Source organism: Dendrobates tinctorius, unplaced genomic scaffold (assembly GCF_039654945.1).
Source record: "Dendrobates tinctorius isolate UK_male_01 unplaced genomic scaffold, ASM3965494v1 ptg000133l, whole genome shotgun sequence".
Lineage (NCBI taxonomy): Eukaryota > Metazoa > Chordata > Amphibia > Anura > Dendrobatidae > Dendrobates > Dendrobates tinctorius.
In genome coordinates this window covers 14,827,130-14,852,108 of record NW_027361801.1, presented here as the reverse complement: position 1 = coordinate 14,852,108, position 24,979 = coordinate 14,827,130, and the positions used below count along the sequence as shown (strand labels likewise).

At 41.1% G+C, this 24,979-nt stretch overlaps 1 protein-coding gene across 1 annotated transcript in view; it reads left to right on the top strand.

Annotated features, from left to right (window-relative positions):
- The window catches only part of HS6ST2 (heparan sulfate 6-O-sulfotransferase 2), a 500,951-nt gene extending 480,493 nt beyond the window's left edge, over positions 1-20,458 (top strand). The window contains exon 2 of the mRNA XM_073543502.1: positions 14,239-20,458. Coding sequence (XP_073399603.1) covers positions 14,239-14,935 — 697 coding nt within the window. The 3' untranslated portion in view covers positions 14,936-20,458. The remainder of the gene's footprint in view (positions 1-14,238) is intronic.
- The last annotated feature ends 4,521 nt before the right edge of the window (positions 20,459-24,979 follow it).

Sequence of the window (24,979 nt, the reverse complement as noted above, 5' to 3'; positions counted from 1 at the left end):
TGTAACCTATTGCTTACATTAATAACATGTCTATTATTCTCTTCCCGTGTCTACTATTATTCTTGCCGAATAATGTGGGGTGTAAAGCGTTTACCACTTATTTCATACGTTATTGTCACCATCATATAACAGTATACGTCTTAACGTCACTGGTCCTGTGACCAAAATGTACTCGCATATTAATCTTCGGCAGCGGTCCCTGATTGATATATCTGCCATTCAGTGGAATAAATGGCATCAAGTAAGTAATTATTAACCTAGAAGTCATTAGTTCTTTTCAGCTGAATGATTATAATCCTCGCTAGAAAAAGCATCAGCAGTTTACAAGTAGGTGGCTGCGGGTAATTAACACATCTACAACCTGAAAATTGAGGCATAAAAAAAACGTACGTGTAGACAGAAACACAAGAAAAAAAAGCAAATACCCCTATCGCTTCCATGATGTTGCACGAAGGGCACAAATTGCTTTTCACAAATCTCTAATAATAGCAAGCAGGTTGGTTAATAAATGCTAATCAGGCAATACAAACAAGCTAAGCAAAATCAATTAAAAGGAAAGGGAAAGCCGAGATCAAGGACGTGGAATATTTTCCTTGAAAAAGTAACATAGGAAGGCGACTTCCATTAGCAATGTCGTAATCAGCACCATGAATGTATTTTTCATCCTTTTCTGACCCTTTGTATATCCTCAAGCAATAACAATAGCATTGTAATTAATGCCCCATTGTGAATGACAAAAGAAAAGTACTTTAGTTATGGACAAGATGAATGTAGCGATGGCTGATGTTTGTTGCCACCATGTACTGGTATAATATTGGTTTCCAATGTGAGGAGATGTGGAACCTAAGAAGAAGAAGGGTTAAATTTACTCAGTATATTATAGGTTCATCCCGAACATTAAATGTATTCACCTATCCACATCAGTGACTCCTGAGAGTATAGGAATGGCAGGCATGCCGTCGCTGTATTCATTCTTTATTGGATCTCCAAGTTTGTCATACATGAAACTTTAAGGGGTATAGTTTCTCAATGTGTAGAGTGCTAAGTTGGTGTAAGGAGACTTATAGGTTATGTAATGCTCCCCTGGTTATTTAAATATGAAAATAGCTTTTTCAGAGAGGAAGAAGACTGGAACTCTATCGGGAGTTTTGCGCCGATGAGGGCAAACAACTTGAAACACGTGTCTGGAGTTTCTGGTTTGGTATTTTATCCTAAGTCATGTGGCAAGGCTCGTTAAAGGGTCAATATTGACTTTTAGGTTTGCCACATTCAGTAGGTGACACTAGAGTTCCAGTCTTCTTCTTTCCTCTCTTAAGAAGATATTTGATTTGCATGTATGAAACTTTCTAATATACCTTATTAGGGGAAAGTATTAACTTTTGGACCTTCCAGTAATAGTGCATAGCTTGTGCCTTCAGGCTTTCTGTAATATTCCCAAACCTCCTCCGTAACAGAAAAATAATCATATAGAACAGAAAATTGAGGAAAGGAATAAGAGGGAGGAGAGCGATGAAGCTGCAGGTTCTTTGGTCAACATTTATTCTTGGCTTCATCACTTTCTATCTTCATTATGAAGGTAACTACTTTAGTCATCAAACACTGTTATGTATAGCATGAGAAATAATATGTAATTATACATAATCATCTTCACATTAATTAATTTCATGGGTTCGTACATAATTTTGGAAATTTCCCAGCTAAAGTATAACATAAGCCCATTTACAGTGTTTTGCTCAATTGGTGGCACCAACCTTGATCTCTCTATTTACCAAGAATCTCCACATCTTTACAATGTACATCCAGTTATGTGAAGTGTAGCTAAACTTTACTAAATGTTGACATATTGTAGTCCACATTCCAGATTGTTGATAAGTGAGGTTTCTGGTCCTAAGACCAGGTATGTTTTTCTGTGATACATACTACTGTTTCAGAGAAAACATAGTTTTGTAGAGCCGGACGGTGACCACAGGCAGAGATGGGATTAGCCTGATGCCGTCCACGGCCAGCTTCTCCCGTTCCTATGGAAAAGACCTGTCAATCACCCAGAGCGGTGCGGGGAGAAGCTAGCTATTAGTCTTGGCTCTGTCTATGGATCCCATTCGGATGTTCAACTATGTTTTCTCTGGCTGGAGCCTGGCAGAAAAAACATTACCTGGCAGCTATGATCTGATTCACGATGGCCGTGGTTTAGGCAGCATGAATTGAGTGACAGGTTTCTTACAGTTGAAACTTGCCCTTTAAAAGCCGATTTTTGCATAATTTGAATTTGAAAAATTCTTTATGATTTCAATACCGGAAAGATGTATATCTTTGTACCGTGTGGCCAGTCTGATGAAGCGACCTGAGTAGTCTCGGAAGCTTGCGATGTGTTACCATCTTTATAGTTGGCCATTAAAAGGTATCAACCACAGAGGACTCTCAATTCTGAATATTTTTTTATGATTTCAATGTGAGAGATTGGTCTTAGCAGGCAATGCAGTACACATGGAGGATGCCTGTTAAATATTTGACATAACTATCACTGCTGCTCATGGAGAATCATGTGTTTAGGGTGACTTTTCATTTATCAGAGTGCAGTAAGTGATGCTTCGGTCTGCACAAAAACTCCCCTTATTGATTCCAGAAATGCAACCGCTAGTTATATTCTATGAGGTTGTAAGTAAATATTCCGCGAGGCCTGTGCACTTGTTCTTCACTGAGAGCATTTCTAATCCCAATTGCTATTTCAGGATTAAGTACCCATATTCCAAAGCACTCACTGCTCTTCTACAGAAGATCGATTACTGAAGGGATCATGTCACCCTGGTTCCTATATTGGTAACTTGACTCATTTTTATTTTAGGGAGCTGGTATATTCTTTCCAGCCCTTTTCAATAAATGTCTTCTTGTGATTATGGATTTCAACAGTTGAAGCCATAGAGACAGAGATATCGTAAAGCAACGGCAGAAAGGGAAAAAAAATGATGATTCTTATGATGATAGTCAGTGGTGGCACTAAGACCACTGTTGTTATTATTTGTGGTGGTCGGCCCATTTATATGACTGCTATTAACGTTCAAAAGAACACAACCTCGTTTTGTCCTGATTCTTGCAGAAATGTTTTTTTCAATTTATATCTGCACGTTTCAAAAGCCTATCATTAAGTTTGGTCAATGTAACCATTTAAGAGCTTGTTTTTTTGTGGGATAAGTTCCATTTTTAAAGAGTAACTGATCATTTACAACTAAATTTTAGTTTCTTTGTCCCTTTAATTGTCTGTAGATTGGTGGGAATCGGGGTCCTAAGATCCCCCAATCACTGAAAAGACCCCTGAGAGTGCACAGAACAGGAGAGAGGAGTGCACAGCTGCTGCCTGAGCGTGCGCACAGAGCGGAGCACAGACTGTCTGTTGAGTCCGTACTCTGCATCTTAAAGGAAACCTGTCACCAGAGAAAACACTATTAACCTGCTCAATGCCGAACGTTGCAGGGAGAAAATTAAATTTCTCCCACCCGACAGCATACCGGCTTCAGTCACGGGGGCGGCGCTGGTTCAGTCACCGCTGTGATTATACAGAGCGGCCGCTGTAACCGAGCCCCTGGCCCTGACTGACACTTGCTCTGCACTGGGGCCTGCTATCAGTCAGGGATTGGGGTGCGGTTACAGCCACAGCTCTCTATACTCAGGGCAGTGACTGAACTGGCGCCGCCCCTGTGTCTGAAGCCAGAACACAGTTAATTTTCTCCCCGCAACGTTTGATGTCGGGCAAGTTAGTAACACTATTAACCTGCAAATTAACCCCATATCTGCAGGTTAATAGCGTTTTGGGTGACAGATTCCCTTTAATGCTATTGTCAGCACATCAGGGACATCATCTTATAAATGTCATTGAAATTTTCCATAAAATAAATATCACACATATACACCCCCAGTGATTACTAGAACTAAAGATTTAAATAGGACCTATAACCTACTGGAAAACATTATGAATTATTAGGAAAACTACAGAAGACTCATCTAATTTAGTGAGAATAGCTCTGACCTTCTAATAAAAAGGGACACATGTTGGTTGAAGCTGGGGCTCAACGGAGAAAATAAGTATCTGATACACTGCCGATTTTACAAGTTTTCCCATCTACAAAGAATGGAGAGGTCTGTAATTTGTATCGTAGGCGCACTTCAACTGTGAGAGGCAGAATCTTTAAAAAAAATCCAGAAAATCATATTGTATGATTTTTGCATAATTATTTTGCATTTTAATACATAAAATAAGTATTTGATACAATAGAAAAACAGAACTTAATATTTGGTACTGAAACCTTTGTTTGCAATTACAGAGGTCAGTCGTTTCCTGTAGTTTTTGACCAAGTTTCCACACAATGCAGGAGGGATTTTGGCTCACTACTCTATACAGATCTTTTCCAGGGCAACATTATTTCAGCTCTATCGAAAGATTTTCTGTTGGGTTCATGTCTTGAGACTGGTTAGGCCACTCAAGGACCTTGAAAGGCTTCTTACGGAGCCATTCCTTAGTTGCCCTGGCTGTTTCGTGTCATTGTCATGCTGGGAGACCCAGCCACGACTTATCTTAGAGGCTCTTACTGAGGGAAGGAGGCTGTTGGTCAAAATCTCACAATACATGACACTAAAGTATTATGTTTCCCCCACCATGCTTCATGGTCTGGACAGTGTTCTTGGGGTTGTACTCATCCTTCTTGTTTCTCCAAACATAGCGAGTGTAGTTGATACTAAAATGTTTTAATTTTGTCTCATCTGACCACATGACCTTCTCCCATGCTGCCTTTGGATCATGCAGATGATCACTGGTAAACTTCACACGGGCCTGGACATGTGCTGGCGTGAGCAGGGAGAGCTTGCATACCCTTCATGATTTTAAACCATGATGGAGTAGTGTGTTACTAATGGTAACTCTTCAGGTCATTGACCAGGTCCGCCAATGTAGTTCTCAACTGATTGCTGACCTTTCTCAGAATCATCCTTACCCCACAAGGCGAGACCTTACATGGAACCCTAGACCGAGGAAGAGTGACAGTCATCTTGTGTTTCTTCCATTTTCTAATACATGTGCCAACAGTTGCTGCCTTTTTACCAAGCTGCTTGGCTATTGTCCTGTAGCCCATCCCAGCCTTGTGCAGGTCTACAATTTTGAACCTGGTGTCCTTAGGCAGCTCTTTGGTCTTGGTCACGGTGGAGAGGTTTGAGTGTGATTGAGTGTGTGGACAGGTGTAATTAATACAGGTAATGAGTGCAGAGTAGCCGATCTTCTTAAAGAAAAACTAACAGGTCTGTGAGAGCCAGAATTTTTGCTGGTTGGTGTGTGATCAAACACTTATTTCATGCAAAACAAATTGCAATTTAATTATTTAAAAATCATACAATGTGATTTTCTGTTTTTTATTTTTAGATTCTGTCTCTCACAGGTGAAGTGTACCTATGATAAAAATTAAAGATCTCTCCATTCTTTGTGGGTGGGAAAACTTGCAAAATTGGCAGTGTATCAAATAGGTATTTTCCCCACTGTATGTAGTAAAATTCAGGCTTGTGGATGGATGTTAGGTACATTTTGACCTGGTTTGCATTTACAATGCACATTCAGATGAACCTAAGTCTCCATATTTGTGATATTCTTTTGGTAAATCTATTAGAAAAATAAATCAATTGACTTTTCCATTGTATTCTATGGATCAATGTGAAACGGGCTAATTCCTGACAGATCTTTGAGCACAAATCTTCATTTACCATTCAGATGCTGTATAGATTCTCCTCCCCATCCCTCTCAGAGAAGAGAACCTCACCACACTTTGAGCTCACTCTGTTAAGGTGATAGTAACACCTACAGTATAATACTGAGGGAAATTATATGATTTTCTAATGCCATGTATTTTACAACAGTCTCATGTCATTTTTTATGTTTTTCTCAAAAGCAGTAGGTCTACTTTAAAGGGGTATTCCCATCTCCAAGATCCTATTCCAATATGTAATAGTTGTAATAATAATAATATTAGCAAATACCCCCAATTAGAAATGTAGTGTAGTTCTCCTGATTTGCTGTTTATGTTACCCCATGTGCAGGATATTGCAGTAGATTAGATATCCATGGTTACAATCCACTCAGTTAGTGATCGTCACCATGGATACCTAAGCTACTGCAATGCCCTACACATGTGGCAAGCGACATTGCGAATCAGAAGAACTATACTACATTTCTAATTGGAGGTATTTGACAGTATAATTATTATTACACCTACTACATATCGGGATAGGTCTTGGAGATGAGAATAACCCTTTAAGTCCTCTATTCCTTCCCACCATGTGACCACAGTGAGGAAGAGTATTCATGAAGTTCAATCAAACCTGAATAAAGCCAATTTTAACTTGAACTTTCAATGAAGAGCTATTACCAAACCTGCACCATATGTACAGATTCTGACTGGTCCATCTGAATCATACAAGATGAGGAGATATCAATCTGGGAGAAAATATCAAATATTTTTTTTTTTAATTTTCTTTTAAGAATCACAATGAAGACATTTGTTCCCACACACAATGGAAGCACAGAAACAAGAATATGATTCACACAAAACTATAGAAGTGAACACGACAAACAAACCCATTGTGTATAGTCAAGGTCCCTTCTCATGGCCGGTCCAGACTTTTGTTCTATTTTTCTATTGATTATAGACTTTATAGGAATCATATATTCACATGACTCGTCCCGTGCTGTATTCATGTGCACAAATCAACGTTCGGTACAAAAAGTATTATATCATCTGCCATAATGAGACTCCATATTCTCGCTGCCCTCGCTATAATGTGTTTGTGCCTTAGGATAATAGATCATATACTGTGCGAGGCAGTGCCGGGAAGGCTGACGAGCAAACATTATATTGCAAAAAATTAATATAATGGGTTCATTTGTACTTGATTCACAGCGGTGATGTGACATCTAGTGGGGATTTTAGGAAGATGGATGGGATTTGAGCACTAAGAAATCATTATTATTGCAGAACACAGCCGATCTCTAGGGTTTCATGCCCAATGGGTTAAGAATTATTAGTATTAGTTTCTGCAATTACAGAAGGGATGATAGGGATTAGATCACAGGAGGAAAAACTCTTGTTTTTTTAATGGATAAATATAATTATGATCTATAGAGTAAAATGTTATATGGATCTAAAGGTTTTATAATACACAGTATTCTGTACAGAGCTGCAGCCTGGACGTTGGTTTAGCTCTCCATTGGGAAAGAAAGTTGGCAATATTAAAAAAAAAAAAATCTGGTGTCGCTTTCTATCAGAATTCCCAATATCTATGACATTCTCTGGAATATCTATGTTTTACATAATTTCTTTACACATTCCCCACCTATATATGGGATAACCCTCAACCTAAGCTATTTGTATCAAGGATAACTCAATATAACCTCCTTTATAGCAGCCCAAAAATATATATACAGTCAACTTGAGTCAATGTCTCCCCGTTTTATCTGCTTTCAGGTGTTATTTTCATATTGTCCACACCTTTCACTTGCCACTGTTGAGTTGGAACGAGCATCACATTCTTGAAACAAAGTTGTTTATCTACAATTTTGGAAAGGTGCCAACAACTTTTTCCGGCTAATTTTTGTGTCAAATTATGTCCAATTTGCCTTTTGTTCTCTGTTTTTTTTGTCCTTTTCCAATACACACAAAGGAAATAAACATGTGTATAAGGAAACATGTGTAATTGTAATAATTTTCTGGGAGAAAAACTTCATTTTCTGGAACAATTTCAAGGGTGCCAACACTTTTGGCCATGACTGTGTATGTGAACCCCCGACCTGACCCTAATAAATTATGGATGCAGCCCACTACCCCTAAACAAATAAACACCAGGATGAGATTCCCACACCATAACTCTCTTATAATGTCCATAAAACACTCCTAAAAAAGTGAATACCTCTTGGACTCCCAAAAGAGTTGAAAATTATCCTGTCTCTGCCGAAAACTCACAGAAAATAGTGTAACTGGAAGGTTTCTTGTGCTTAAGGCTGGGATGCTCCATCATCAGGAGGAATTTTTCAATTACACATTAATTAGGAGAAGAATTGGGGCAAAATGGGGGCATGGGGCACACCCCAGGAAGTCTTTATTTAAAAGTAGTTTCCAAAACAAGCCTAAACCCAAGAAGCTTTTTTTTCGTAATATATATTACTAGCTATGAACCCATTCTATTTATTGGTATGTGGTCTCCCATCCTGATATGTGCTTCACCCCTCATCCCTATCCTGGTATGTATGGTAACCTAACCCCCCAATCCTGGTATGCATGCAACCCCCTTATCCATATACTGGTATTCATGGTTACCTCACCTCCCAATCCTGGTATGCATGGCACCCCCCTCATCCCTATTGTGGTATGCATGGTACCCCCTCATCCCTATCGTGGTATGCATGGTGCCCTCACCCCCCAATCCTGGTATGCATGGTCCTCTCACCCCCCTATCCTGGTATGCATGGTCCCCTCACCCCCCCTATCCTGGTATGCATGGTCCTCTCACTCCCCAATCCTGGTATGCATGGTGCCCTCACCCATCTATCCTGGTATGCATGGTCCCCTCACCCCCATATCCTGGTATGAATGGTCCTCTCACCCCCCTATCCTGGTATGCTTGGCCCTCTCACCCCCCAATCCTAGTATGCATGGCCCTCTCACCACCCAATCCTGGAATGCATGGCCCCCTCACCCCCTATCCTGGTATGCATGGTCCTCTCACCCCTCTATCCTGGTATGCATGGTCCTATCACCCCCCAATCTGGTATGCATAGTCCTATCACCCCCCAATCCTGGTATGCATGGTCCTGTCACCCCCCAATCCTGGTATTCATGGTCCTCTCACCCCCAATCCTGGTATGCATGGTCCTCTCACCCCCCTATCCAGGTATGCATGGCCCTCTCACCCCCCTATCCTGGTATGCATGGCCCTCTCACCCCCCAAATCTGGTATGCATGGTCCCCTCACCCCCCCAATCCTAGTATGCATGGTCCCCTCTCCCCCCTATCCTAATATGCATGGTCCCCTCTCCCCCCTTTCCTGGTATACATGGTCCTCTCACTCCCCTATCCTAATATGCATGGTCCTCTCACCCCCCCCTTTCCTGGTATGCATGGTCCCCTCATCCCCCAGTCCTGATATGAATGGTCCCACTCACCCCTATTAAACTGCATACATAAAAAAAAAAACTTTTATACTCACCTTCCTTCCCTGTGTCCAGCGCTGTCCTTTTCTGGGCGTGTTGTGGTGCCGGACTGGGCGCCTGCGCAGTCCTCACTTTCCGCCGCTATGTTCTTGAAGACACACTGCAGTGTATCTTCAAGAAAATGGCGGCGGCAAGGGCGGACTGCGCAGGCGCCGATTCATGTCTGCAGTGGGCGTGTTGTGGTGCCGGGCTCGGCGCCTGCGCAGTCCTCGCTTTACGCCACCATTTTGTTGAAGACACACTGCAGTGTGTCTTCTACAAAATGCAGCGGTAAGCGCAGACTGCGCATGCGCCGATTCTGGTGCCACAACCCACCCTCTCCTGACGTCACATGAAGGCGCAAGACCCCACGGCAACAGCAACACCGGCTCGGTAAGGTGTTGCACAGATCGCGGTATGCGTTCAGTGCTTACGCATACTGCGATCTCTTGGGGGGATGCGTCACTCTGTCTGGAGCAAGACTGCGCAGGCGCGTCACACTTGCGCAGTCTATAGAGGCATCAGACTGAGTGACGCTTAGCCCGTTATATTATAGATAATATGCCATGTTTTCCTATAATTGGTAACTGAATTTTGTATGTTGGTCTTTGTTATATTTTTCATGTGTTTTAAAGTTGTTTCATTTACATCATGTGATTCATAGATTATTTGATTTTAAGCAAACCTGTCCTTTCAGATGACTTTTCAGAATTAGCTTTCATATGCTTTCAATATATCTGAGTAAAAAAAAACTGGGGAGAAAGTAGCGCAAATAGGGTCTTATCAGACAAAGAATTAAAATAAGTATCAGATTATGCCAATCTGATCCATAGATTTATGCGCTTTGAAACGTTGTTCAGCTGCTGTGGATTCACGGGTTGTCAAACCGATGCAATGAAGATACGGAGAATTTGTGGATTTTTTATGCGCTACCGATTATTGAAGACGTAAGTTACCAAGAATTATGAAAATTATTAAACATTCGATTTTATTCAGCGCGTTTCGAATTGGCACACTCTTCTTGCTCAAGAAAAAAGCACATATCATAAGGAAGAAGCATGTGTCACTTCAAAACGCGTTGAATAAAACCTTATGTATAATAATTCTTGGTAAGTGACGTCTTCAATAATCGGCAGCGTGGAAAGAATCCACAAATTCTCCATATCTTCATTACAACATTTCTGGCCATTTAATGACTTGTATCCTGCATTTTTCACCAGTTTTTCTCTCTACAGGCTCTGTGATGAGTTCAGGAGGCAGGGTAGAGGGGAAGAGGAGGCTCATGAGTGGAGAAAGAAGCAGATTTGTCTGATAAGACTTGTTACAAAGTTTGTTATATGCGATTGTTACTGTTGATTTATGCAAAGTTTGTGGAATTGACGCTGGCTATTTGAGGGCTAATCAATTACATGATATGTAATGTAACCAAACGCAACGAAAGAAGCATTAACAATTTTTTATAAAGAAAAACAAACAACAAGCAAAACATTTGAAGAAGCCGCGGTAAAATGCACACGGTTTTATTGCGATTAATGTTCCCCAATTGACTTACCGCGGCAATTCTTCCCCGAAAAATGATGTATGTGAGCACAGTATAGCATAATGTTACAAGACATACTGATAGGGAATTTAGATTGTGAGCCCCATCGGGGACAGCGATGATAATGTCTGTAAAGCGCTGCGGAATATATTAGCGCTATATAAAAATAAAGATTAATATTATTAATAGGACACAGAGCGCTCTACTGAGACCCACATTACCCTGGACGACTATGGTGACAACAGTACATCTATATGAAGTACTAAAAAAAGGCAATACTATAAAAAACAATATGCAAATTGCTTCTTCAGAGTGTAATAGGGCTCTATAGCGCCACCTGTTGAAACCAGAAATCCTACAAATGACTATATCGACCCTTTAGCCAGACTTGCAATATGACTTAGGATAAAAGCTAAATCAGAATCTCAATTTGCAGAAACGTGTTTCGGGGTGTTGCACCTCGTCAGTGCAAAGTATGAGATCAGATTTAGATATGTCACCGTCAACAAGGAGAAACGTTACCCCTTATTAAAAAAAAACAATGAAATTAGTATTTGCAAGAAATAATATAATAGGTACCATTTTTCCACTGTACTATTCGCACATCACATCTCCTACTTTAACCATGTGTTTGCCAGTTGGAGCAAAAAGTGCCTTATGAATGCCAAGGTTGAATCATAGTGACTTGATGCAGAATCAATGCATTTTGAGTTGCTGTTGCATTTTCATCTAACCAGTACACACTACAGAATGACAAAGGCAGCGGGTGCGGGGATGGGGGGTTGTAATTTGGTCAGTGCAGATAAATGTCCATTAATGGTCGTAAAAGCATCAGATAACCATTTGGCATGGAATCTCTCTTGGTTTGATAATGCTGCAATTAAGATTGTACAAGGGTTGTCTTGGTTGAAGATTTATACCCCCTTAGTTGCCCTTTTAATAGATAATGCCTTTTTATGGTATGTGTAGGTTGGATGCTTTGAGGTAGGGTTGCCTTGTTAAAAGATTAATGACGTGAGGAATCTCACTAATGCTGTTAGACATTCATGGTGTGGTGTTCCAGTTATATCTTGCTAAACCTATCTAGCATTCCTAATAAAAACTGAATGTGCTTATTGTGCACAAAGCGCCACTCAATATGGTGCTGCATAGGTGAATGGCTGGAAAGCGGGGACTTAATTCAGAGAACACTGGGGACATCTAGTGGTCACAAATGTGAAATGCGCTGTCCGATTTTTTTTTTTTTTTGCCTGGCCAACCCAATTATTTCCCTTTGTTAGATTAAATTCACATGCTGTAATATACAGGACATTACCATAATTAAACTTGAGTCACTATATTACATTTTTCTTTTGAGAAAAAAAAATTGATTTTCTCTGTATGTTCTGCAGATAACTATATTACACTGATTATTAAAACCCATTGCTACCTGAATCTATAATAAGCTCTGAAAATAAGGCCATGAATTTTAATTTGCTTTGAAATCACGTCAGTGTAGCAATCTATAAAAATAGATTATGAGACATGAATACGGCGCCGTTTAGCCACCTTGTCTATTTGTGCTGTCACTTTTAATTATTCATTGCTCCGGCTGTGGTATGGGCCGAGACGTATGCTGAATTATGCTAAAGAATATTTTGGCAGCGTGGACATAAATTCTAATATAACTAATTATTGTTATGGGCATGTATAAACACGCTGATTAGACGTAAGTGCTTCCAAGATATGAGCAGGAAAATGCGGTTTGTAGACACCACAAAATAATCATTAGGAAACACTCGAGTGCTTTCTGCTTAGCTTGCTACATGAAAGATGAGCTGGTTAGGAGGAAGACACCAGTTGTGGAAATGGCTAAGACTCTGTTCACACTTCAAGCTTTCTTGTTTATTTTTCTGATGGCAAGAATTGTACAGTAAGCCAAGTCATTCATGGTGAAGCGAAATATGGACTGATGACTAGAGATGAGTAAATCAATTCACCGGACCCTAATCCAGCAACCACATCAGTGGTCCATAGCTGCTGGGTGGGAGCTCTGCAGAAAACGTCCTGCCTCTAAGAATCCCTGGCGCCTCTGTTGATGTGTTGGCCTGGTGAAACATTATCATTGGGCAACTAATCAGAAGAGATGCTGGGGAATCCAGCAGGTAAAGACAGTTTGCAGGCCACACATTATTATTTAGTGGCCCTGGACCACTGATATGTTTGCTGGACCAGCGTCCGATGAATTGAATCACTCATCTCTGGTCATCAATCCTTTGGGGCTGACGTGGATGCTGGACCAGGGTCCGGTAAATCGATTTGATCATCTCTGATCTGACAGATTGACCTCAGATGGCAACAGCTTATAAATAGAGATGAGCAAAAGCTGAACTTAAACGTCCAGGGTTCGTACCAGACAGTTAGTGTGCAAACACGGACTTCTACCGGTAGTCCGTTGCAATGTTCGAATTTCCGGGGAGCTGTGGTGGGAGAGAGAGATTTTCCAGTTCAAAAGTTTGGGTCCCCATTGTTTTCAATGAGGTTCGGGTTCGAGTTCGAGTAGAGTCCTGGCTCCCGAATCAAACTTTGGAATAAAGTTTGGATCGTGTACTGTACTTATTGCAAAAAGTATGGGCTGCCCCAACTAGAGCGTTTCTACTACACACAAGAAGTGAAGCCATTATCTAGACATCGGGTCATCCGGACAGCTGAAATCAATCGTGTTGGTTTCTGGTAGACTTCAGGGCATTTTGGGCACTGGTGGACAGGGATACGATCAAATATTGTGATTTGGTTCCGGTAGCATCTTTGCCACTCATCTGCCTTTACACATATTTAGGTGAAAAACATTTCTGATTTTGGAAACTTCAAACGTCCTCCTTTACCTACGGCAGAAGATCGAGTTCCACAATCATGAGAGGGCAACAATGACTAATCCTATTAAAATAAAAAAAATTGTACTATCCGTTTCTCAAAGGGAATCTTTCACCATATTCTTGTTATATAATTTGAGCACATCATAATGTAAGGGAAGAGATCCTGATAACAGGGATTTGTCACTTACTAGACTGTGTTTTGCTGTTTCTGTAAAATCAGTGTTTTATCAGGAGAGGACTAGATGTCTTGTGCCTGCTGGTCCAACACTGCCTCTACCACTGATTAGCAGCTTCCTGGTAATATACAATATACACAGAAAGCTGCCAATCAGTGATATGGGCGGGGTTATACTGGGCTCAGCATTCAGAGCTCTGCTAGATCTACAGCAGAGAAAACTGTGATTCAATCACAACTGCTACACCCAGTAACCTAAGTGATACATCGCTGGAATCAGAGGCTTTGTCTCTATATCATGCTACTGTCAGATTATATAGCAAAAACCTGCTGACAGATTCCCTTTAAATATCTATTTGTTCATTTGATTTCCTCTTTGATGAGTACTATTATAACATCTAGTTTATTTTTTGCTCTAAAAATGTGTTTTGTCTTCTATGTTTCTTTTCAGGAACTTCTACTACATAACTATCCTGCGTGATCCTGTTTCCCGATACCTAAGTGAATGGAGACACGTCCAGAGAGGAGCTACTTGGAAAGCCTCTCTACATGTGTGTGACGGAAGATCTCCAACAACAGATGAGCTGCCCAGCTGCTATACTGGTGACGACTGGTCAGGCTGCTCTCTGAAGGAGTTCATGGATTGCCCTTACAACTTGGCCAACAACAGACAAGTCCGCATGTTGGCGGATCTGAGCTTAGTTGGATGTTATAACCTATCTGTGATGCCCGAGGATCAACGAAACAAAGTTCTCCTTGACAGCGCCAAGGAGAACCTTAAGCGTATGGCTTTCTTTGGCCTGACGGAGTTCCAGAGGAAGACGCAGTATCTGTTCGAAAAGACGTTCAACATGAATTTCATTTCTCCATTCACTCAGTTCAACAGCACGAGAGCTTCAAGTGTCGATATAGACGATCAGACACAAAAGCGCATAGAGACCTTGAATTTTCTAGATATGGAATTATACGAATATGCAAAAGACCTTTTCTTACAAAGATACCAATTTATGAGACAGAAAGAACACCAGGAAGCGCGGCGGAAGCGCCAGGAGCAACGTAAAATCTTACGGGCCAAGCACGCTAATCATAAAATGGAGATGGACAACTCATCCTCCGACTACATAGGAAATGTGGAAAAATGGCGGTAGTAGGTTTTACGGTCCTAGAAAACTAGCAGAACTGTACAATATAATATAATGAAAAATGTAAAAAAAAATATTAAAAAATTAGGGGAAAATTTATTCCAGAAGATTTCAAGCTTCGTATACACTTGAAACCAACAAAGTTTATCAGTTGCCTTTGCAGATGCCTTTGCATTTATTGTAATTATTGTACATGGGGATAGATTCATCTGGATGTGTACTAGTTGAGGCGCCAACTTTTTCTAGACCAGTAATAAAGTATCCAGTGGTATTTAGAATGCCCAAGACTATCCAGGTGTAGAAAATCAGTACCTATTTCCAGCATTGTATGTACTGTATCTATCAAAACTTTATATCTGTCCGGCCTCGGAGCAGAATTTTGTTTATAAGACTTGTTGCAAACGTTTTTGGGAAAATTCTGTACAATATGGTGTAATTTATGTTTTCAGGATGTACAGGATTATCTACAAACCCAGCCACAATGACCTACAATGCCTCGAAGTTTGGGAAATCTTTCCTTTAATTGTTTAAGCATAATAAAATTAATCTGTAGGATAATTACCAGGACTTTGGCGATCCTACAAAATAATTCAGAATTTAGTAGCAGTATGGCACCTAAGTGTCAAAGAAAATAAAGACTCCTTGACGGCTGGAAGCTGTGTCCAGATAAGCAGCAGATGCCATATTCAAGATTATGTTGTGTATTTATAGGCACAGGTTTAAGGATGGCTCGTTATGATGTGGCCAGAAATTCGGGATGACTGAATGATTAGTTCTGCATGGCCGATTATGGAGCATCCAGGGAGGTGGTTGGCTCTAGAAGGCTGCGTGGAAAATTCTAGTTGGCCAATTATGAGACATCCAGATAAGTGATAGGTTCTGGATGTGAAATCATTAGTGATGAGTGAACGGGCTGGGATAAGGTGTTATCTGAGCATACGCATGCGCTAAACCGAGTGAGTTCGGCGTGCTCGAAAAATATGTTCCGAGTCCCAACGGCTGCATGTCTCACGCCAACACATGCCAGGATTGTCTAACAAACAGGAACTCGAACATATTTTTTGAGCATGCCGAAGACCCTTGGTTAGCACCCAAGCATGCTCAAATAATACCTTGTCCCAGCACTCTCACTCATCACTAGAAATTATATAACTAAATAGACAATGGATTTAAAAGAACTGTATCCAGGTCATTGTTCTAGATGTGTTCCAGTAAGTAATGGGTTCCAGATGATTCAATTCTACTTTTATAAGTAATGATAGTAGAATTATTTGATCATGGATCTGGTTAGATCAGTAGTTTCTAGATAAGATTACTTTTTGATTTCCAAATATGATCTTTTTTTTTTTATCCTGAAGGAGGATTATCATTTTCCAGATAAATAATGGGATGTAGAAAGCTGTCCAGAGATGTAATAAGCGAAAAATAATGGTAATAGATTGTGGACAGTTGGTTAATGGAGTAATGGACTCTTTACTTCCCATAAAAAATGAGTATTGAGAGTCTACTGTGGAGGATCCATATTAGTATAAAGGCCTTGATGGTTCCTGTATGTTTTCCAGCAAGTGTCATCTATCCATAGGTTAGGTGATATCTTACTTATTAGTGGAGGGCTGTCTGCTGGGATGGGCATTGAGTGACAGAACAAGGCACTGTTATCCCTGATGAGAGCACTTTCACCCCAAATGGAGCGGCAATGCGTATGCTCAAACTGCTGCTCCATTCCTTCTCTATGGGGCTATTCGAAAGAGCCAAACCAATCCCAATGGCGAATGAATGGAGCAGCAGTTGAGCATACGCATTGCGGCTCCATTCTAGCCCCAGCAGTCAGACCCCCAGCAATCAATATGGCAAACTATCTTCCGCCAGACGACTCCTTTAATGTGCTTGGCACGATCAGTTTCGTAAGTGTACAGTATGTACAATGTATAAGCTTGCCCTGAATTTTTCGTCGATGATGGGCTCTATTGACATAGAATTAGCCTATTTATTTGGACTCATGTTCTCCTTGCAATTTTGACCAATGTTTTGTAGAACTTACATGTAATGAGTGAAATGTAAAATATATATCAGACCTTCATCTAAGGTAATAATGAACGGCTGATGTTCTGGCAGGTTCTGACACTACTTACAAGAGGAATGTGAAAAAAAAATGATTTTAAAGATCTTATAACGAACCTCCAAATAATTATGTTTGGGGTTCTCAGTTACTGCATGTGCTCTTTTCATTTCTTATAATGTTTTTATAGCAGTCAGAGCTCTTGCTTTTTTCTGGTACACTGCACAGACATCAAGTGAAAACATAACATTCTGGCTGTTTATAGTCACCACTAGAGGGAGCTACTGCATACTGTGTTAGTATTGAATCCATGGTATAAATAGTATGCTGTTATCTCCCTCTAGTGGTGACTGCAGGTAAAATATGTTCTAAGTTCATGCAGACCGTGTCAGAAAAACAAAGCTTAGATTACTACAAAGATAGATCAAGAAATTAACAGCACAAAATTGTGAACCTATTTAGATTAAAAAAAATGATGTCCAAGGAAAAAAAATTGCGTTCAGGATGCATAAATTAAATTTTTACCTAAATTCATGTTTTTGGGGCTAAAAGTTAATTTTTGCATTTGAGTTTCATTAAAACTTTCACACTGTATGCTTTCTGTAGCCTCTGTGTTGCACAGTCAATTGCTGGCTGCAAAAGGAGTTATCTGAGAATCCATCAGTGAGCGCTTTCTGGTGGGAGATTTTTGTAATTCTTTTATCTGTGTTGATGAAAACAACCCACCTCAAAGTTGAGCTGAATTTTGTGGTTGTAAATGAGCTAAGAGGAATGCCGAAAAAGACAGATAAACGAGATACAATCTCTCTAGCACAAGAAGCTCGCTGACTATTTCTCGGAAGACTCGTTCTGTAGAATTGGAAGAAAAAAGATTTTTAGCCCAAAATACATGAATGTAAGAGAAAACAAATGGCCCGAAAAGTGTCCACATCCTTTAAACAATTTTACTTTTCACCACAATGCATTTTGTGTTTGTAAATCAGCCTCCCAACAATAATCCTCAAATTCAGACTAAAAATGAGAAATGGCATCCACCGATGACATGATGAAAGCCATTCTATGGATTTTTTTTTTACCAGGGAATGTAATTAAAGAATGAAACTTGGGAGGCGTAAGACACAGGGTGCCTCGTGTCTCAGGAATCTCGTCAGTTTCTGAATTCTTGTAAAAACGTCTTCAATCTACTTCTGCCTACACGGTTCTGGTTGACGTCTGTGCTTTACTGTGTAAGATATACTGGAAGTAATTGTTACGGAAGAATGTGTACATTGTAAATTACTCATCAACAGGGCCATAATGTAAATATGAATTTATGGAGGACGTGTCAGACCGAATCACGGACACACAAAGGAGCAAGTGAGCAGCAACAATACAGTGAAACTCCATGCAATTATGTTCTTTACTGCTGGACTGGAAATGTCAATAATGTGCATTGAAATAAAAAAAAATTGTTTCCTATGATGTATTTTTGCCTTTTAAGAATTTAAAAAAATGTCTCTAAAGGTTTTGTCACAGTGAGAAAAACAATAATCTGGTATAATTAATGCTACAGGTGGGCCAAGTTACGTCTTACAAGAAGAGTTATGTGGTTTGTCGAAGAGAGGTTTTTGCTCATGTTATACTCATGCGGCGCCACTTCAGTCATCTGTTTTTTATTTTTTCATTTTTTAAATCCAGAGAAACAGGCTTATTTAGGGCTCATCTTTATAGGTTTTTTTCTAAAGGGGTGTGGCTAACAGGATCCTCAGGGGCGAGTCTTTAGGCTAATTTTTTATTATTACTCGGTGAGTTACCCTCATCACTAAAAAAAATTAAAAAAGCGGAAATACTCAGGGGAGCAGTGAAGATAAAATAACAGCAAAAATTCTCCACCTTTGACCTGGTGACAAGTCCACTTTAAAGGGATATAAAAACACGCACATTTATTTACAAAAAATCCATGGATTTTTTTAAAGATTTTCAAAATCTGGCCATAGTACGAGGCAGCTTTTGATATTGGCGTGGAGGTGTCTTACCTTAGTTTCTCTGATGTTGTCCATGTAATGAGGGGACATGAGGATGGAAGGCCTGAAGTTCTGCTTCACACATTACAGTCTTGGCCACCACACAGGGGAACCTGGTGCCCAAGCTCATTTTCATGTGTTGATTAGATTTTCCACTTTCCACGACATTTACAAAGACAACATTTCTGTGCTGCATTTTAACCTGTATTAAAATTGGGGAGTAAATTAAAGAAGTTGGCCTATGGACCTTCATTATCATAATTATCACATGTCAGCAGGATAGCTAATTAAAGAAAAACTGTATCCCTCCTCCCCATCTGCAGTCTGTTTAAAAGATACAAACAGGGCATTACTTGCCCTCCCCGGGTCCAGCACTGAGTGTCTGCTGCTGCCGCTGCCCTAGTATGTGACTGTGTGCGGTGTGCATGCTGTCAGGATTCTCCGGTATTGCTGGTGAGAGTGAACAGTCACGTGACCGCATGTATATGATTTGCATACATGTGGTCACGTGGCAGCTAGACGTGCTTGTCCCCTCTCAATAGAAGTGCATTGGCAAGGCCGAGCATCTATAGTCGGACTATGGGCAAAAATGTGCAAATCACACACATGCGGTCACGTGATTGCCCGCTCTCACCGGCTACACTGTAGAATCCTGACAGTGTGCGCACTGCCCGTTGTCAGTATTCAGACTTCTTGGATAGGGCAGGTTAGTGTTACATTTTATCTCTTTTGGTAAGTAATTGGCCAGTCTGGCAACCACTTCTCCCTGCTTTTGCGTTACCTCTGTGCCCTCCCTATTTCGAAGATTACCAACGCTGGCTCCACTCATATCCGGTATTTCTACCCTTGGTTGTGCTATATGTTCTGACTATGGTCCTGTGATGGGTTTCCCTCAGTATCCTTATGTTTATCACTTTCCTTGGTCTATGATTCTGGTTCCTCGTCCGGCTTGTGACTTTCTTCTGATTCACTTCAACCCATGACTATGTCTTTAGATAGGCTCTTAAAATAAGCATGAGAAGTCGATTAAATTCCCTGTCTGTGCACACCAGTTCCAATGCAGAAATACGTAACTGTTTCACCTATTAATTGTAACAACCGCTCTCCAGTTATTGACAATGAGGACAATGTGTGGGGCGTTTCCAGCGGTGTGATCACACAGTCGCACATTCTGGGAATTAATCTATGCTCTGTGGGTTGTTCACAATCATGTTCCAGTGAGGAGCGCTGTCCCGATAATTGAGATTATGAGCGTTATTGTGGCTTGGCAACATTTTATATGTTTCTTGAAAAGAAAAATGATCACAGAGAAGTTTGTCCGAGTCATCAAGATTCTAGACATCACCAAGAAATCCCAATTATTTCTTAATGAAGGGTGTAAAGGACCTCAGAGAATATTGACCTGTGCAATAATTCATTCACTGGTAGCGAGTTTGTGCATCTGAATAAAGTCATTTCAAGCAGTATTTATATGTTGTTCCATTGTTCTTCATTACATCTACACTGTGTGGGCAAAAGTATTTCGACAGACGTCTGAATTATTGAATTCAGGTTTTTTATTAGTCCCATTGTCCCCTGTGTATAACATCCGGCTTGAGCTCCTTGTGTATAGCACCCCCCACCGTGAAGTTTGCCATTACTAACATTGGAGACAGAATGGCTGATGGTAAAGAGCACACTGATACCAGTGCAGTCCTGTAATAGGAGCCACCGGTGTAACATGTCAGTGTATGCCATTTCCTCCCTCCTAAATCTTCTTCCATCACCTGTGAGTGATATCATTGAGAAGCACAATACATGTACTCAAAGAGCTTCATAACATAGGTTTCCATGACCGAGCAGCTGAATGCGAATCTTACATCACCAAGCACAATGCAAAGCATTAGATGGAGTGGTGTAAAGCCGTTGCCACTGGACTCTGGTCCAGAGGAAAACATGTTCTGTGCAGTGATGGATCACAATTCTCTATGTGGCGTCTGATGGACACGTTTGGGTTTGGTGAAGACCAGGAGAACATTACCTGGCTGACTGCATTGTGCCAGCCTGGTGGAGGAGGAATAATGCTATGGGGTTGTTTCTCAGGGGTTGGCCTAAGCCCCTCATTTTCAGTGAAGAGAAATCAACGCTTCAGAAGATATTTTGGACAATTGTAGCCTCTAGCTTTGGGCAAACAGTTTGAGGAAGGTCCTTTTCTGTTCCAACATGACTTTCTCAGTGTACAAAACACCGTCTAAAAAGACATAGTTGGGGGAGTTTGGTGTGGAAGAGCCTGACTGACAGCACTCAAGAGCCCTGAACTCAACTCCATGCAACACCTTTGGGATGAACTAGAATGGAGAATGTATTTTTTAACTAAAAATGAGAGAGTAGGGGTTGCGTGAACCAACCCCATTGTAATGCCTATGGATTTAGAAAGGGATGCCATAAATGCTCCTGTAGGTGTAATATGGGGGTGTCCCAATACTTTGTACATATAGTGTACACTCAGATGGGTAATAGTCAGCCCACCAGTAACTTGCACCCAGAGCCCTAAAGATTAGGACTGGTCTGGTAGGACCCACTCACTTCCGGAAACCTGATGAAAAGTTTATTTTTCCCTGCTGTCTACTGCTACTACTCAGCGGACATGGCTCACAGGGTAATACTGCAGAGCATCCTAAAGAGGCACCTTCAGAAAATCCCGTGCACTTTCCCCTTTGTAAAGTCCCACATCTCTGGTGGATTTAATAAAAATAAAAAACGACATGCTCAGGGAATCAGCAGGAGTAAAATAAGGACAAATAGTGGCCACTGTTGACCTGATGACAGGTATGCTTTAATCAATCGCTGCTTCTAGATGGATTGTGGCCAGTGATTACCATGCCTGGGGGATGTATTATATAGCAGTTAACATTCCAGACACATTTATATGAACACATTCCCCATTTTTATAGATATACCCTCAACAAAACACGGACGGCAGAACTTATTACAAAGGATTACAAATATCAGGGAAATTATCTATTCACATTACATTTTTCCAAGGCTTTCCTGTATACTTTTGAGCAAAAACTGGATCATGTGGCACTGTTTAGGCATACACTAACATACAATATATTGCCAATTGACTTGCATTGTGAAAAAGAAAAAACATACTGTACTGCATAGTGCCGACATTGCTTGAAGGGTGCCGGTCCTGGAGGTCAGTATCTTTTTTTAATTTACAAGCGGGACTTAATAACTTAAAAGGAAGCTGTCCATAGTTGTTCTGTCTCCGACATAATTCATGATCCTTGACTGTCTATTTGTTATATATATATATATATATATATATATATAATTATTTGCTGTGAATATCCAGAATATTCAGTTTCAGACATAGATTTAATGTTTCCTGTATCTTTGGCTCCATCTACTGACCAAAATCATAACTGCATGTGTGCGTTGTACTTCCTGAATTCTCTTTCCCTCCAATTCACAATGTATTCTGAGTAAGTTTGCAAAGCATTATTGTTTAGTCCAGCCCATTTTTCCCTCCTGTTCACCATTTTCTCTCAAGCCTGCTTCCTGTGAACATCTAATTTCTCTACTCCCCTTGTGCCAGCATCTGTGGTAGGTAATCACGCTTTCCACATCTAATTCCTGTCTTAGATCACCCTGCTTAGTTAGCTCTCCCCTGGTTAGCTATTATGTATATTATGTATTCCTATGAACCCAGTACTGATTCTGTGTATATGTTTTGTATTGTAGCTTCACCACGTCAATATACCCTACGTTCAATAAAATACAGATTCAATTACAGTCTCCCTTATTGGACCCCCGGTATAGCGGTTTAACTGCCTGTATAAGCTACATGAATCCCGGTTCATTAGTGAGGACAGAACAATAGTACTAATTGAGATGATGCCAGCACCCAACACTTCTCCTTAGGGCCCATTTAGATGTCAGTGATTTTTCTTGGTTGCAAAAAATAGTCCAAGTTTCATCAGTGATTTTGATCATAGTTTTACTATTAAAGTTTGGTCCGAGTTTCATCAGATTTTCTCAGATGAAAAAAACATGGAGGTTTCTCCTGCTTCTCCTATCAAACAGTCCATGAAGAACGGGCAGCACATGGATGGCATCAGAGTGCGGTCCATTTTTCACAGATCCATAGACTTGGATTGATGAGTTTGATCCGACACTCTGATCAATATCGAACATGTCTCCGTCTTTTGTGCCGATCACTCAGTTCAAAGGGAAAAATCAGACATTCGTTTATTTGGGCTATCTATGAAAAACACTTAAGAAAAGCTGAAGTCTGAATGAGCCCTGAGTCTCAGGATTACTTATGCATTTCTGCACCTTCATCTCCCAGAACAGTTTCCAACGTTTAACTCAAAAGGCTTTGGGAAAAATGTAGCAAAAGGCAATTATCGGGCATCCCCCATCTACGAAACCTAATTGTACTTCATGCTGATAGATCGTTAAACTAACCCGCTCATTACACTAACAGCATGGAGTCATATTCCATCCACACCATGCCCGCTACAAAAATCTCTATAATATTTCATTTTCCACATTAATCCAAAAAATGGCAGAACTAAAGAATCACATTACAATTCCTGAAGCTAAGCCACCAGCAATTCACTATCAATCCTGTTTAATGAAACACCTCATTTAAGGAGAACCTGCAGTGTAATTCCGAAATGAGAAGCAATCTATAGGTAATTGTCTCAATAATTATTTTCATGTACTGGTAAATGATGGTGATACCAGTTTGCTCAAATAAGTTGGTCCATTTCACATGAGAAAAAAAAAGTTTACTGCAGGTAAGTGCAAATCTGGATATACAGCTGATGTGATGTATGACATCATGGACTTTGCAAAGGCATTTTATACTATACCAAACAACAGCCCTATACTGAAGCTTCAGATGCAGGGACCGAGGGAAAATTATATTCAGATGGGTAAGGAACTGGTTATGGGACAGGAAGCAAAGAGTCATAAATAGTGCGGTCTGTAAGTGGGGTAAAGTTAGCACTGGGGACCACAAGGATCTGTACTGGGAGCACTGGGGACCACAAGGATCTGTACTGGGAGCACTGGGGACCACAAGGATCTGTACTGGGAGCACTTGGGACCACAAGGATCTGTACTGGGAGCACTTGGGACCACAAGGATCTGTACTGGGAGCACTGGGGACCACAAGGATCTGTACTGGGAGCACTTGGGACCACAAGGATCTGTACTGGGAGCACTTGGGACCACAAGGATCTGTACTGGGAGCACTGGGGACCACAAGGATCTGTACTGGGAGCACTGGGGACCACAAGGATCTGTACTGGGAGCACTTGGGACCACAAGGATCTGTACTGGGAGCACTTGGGACCACAAGGATCTGTACTGGGAGCACTGGGGACCACAAGGATCTGTACTGGGAGCACTTGGGACCACAAGGATCTGTACTGGGAGCACTGGGGACCACAAGGATCTGTACTGGGAGCACTTGGGACCACAAGGATCTGTACTGGGAGCACTTGGGACCACAAGGATCTGTACTGGGAGCACTGGGGACCACAAGGATCTGTACTGGGAGCACTTGAGACCACAAGGACCTGTACTGGGAGCACTGGGGACCACAAGCATCTGTACTGGGAGCACTGGGGACCACAATGATCTGTACTGGGAGCACTGGGGACCACAAGGACCTGTACTGGGAGCACTGGGGACCACAAGCATCTGTACTGGGAGCACTGGGGACCACAAGGATCTGTACTGGGAGCACTTGGGACCACAAGGATCTGTACTGGGAGCACTTGGGACCACAAGGATCTGTACTGGGAGCACTGGGGACCACAAGGATCTGTACTGGGAGCACTGGGGACCACAAGGATCTGTACTGGGAGCACTGGGGACCACACGGATCTGTACTGGGAGCACTGGGGACCACAAGGATCTGTATTGGGAGCACTGGGGACCACAAGGATCTGTACTGGGAGCATAGGGGACCACAAGGATCTGTACTGG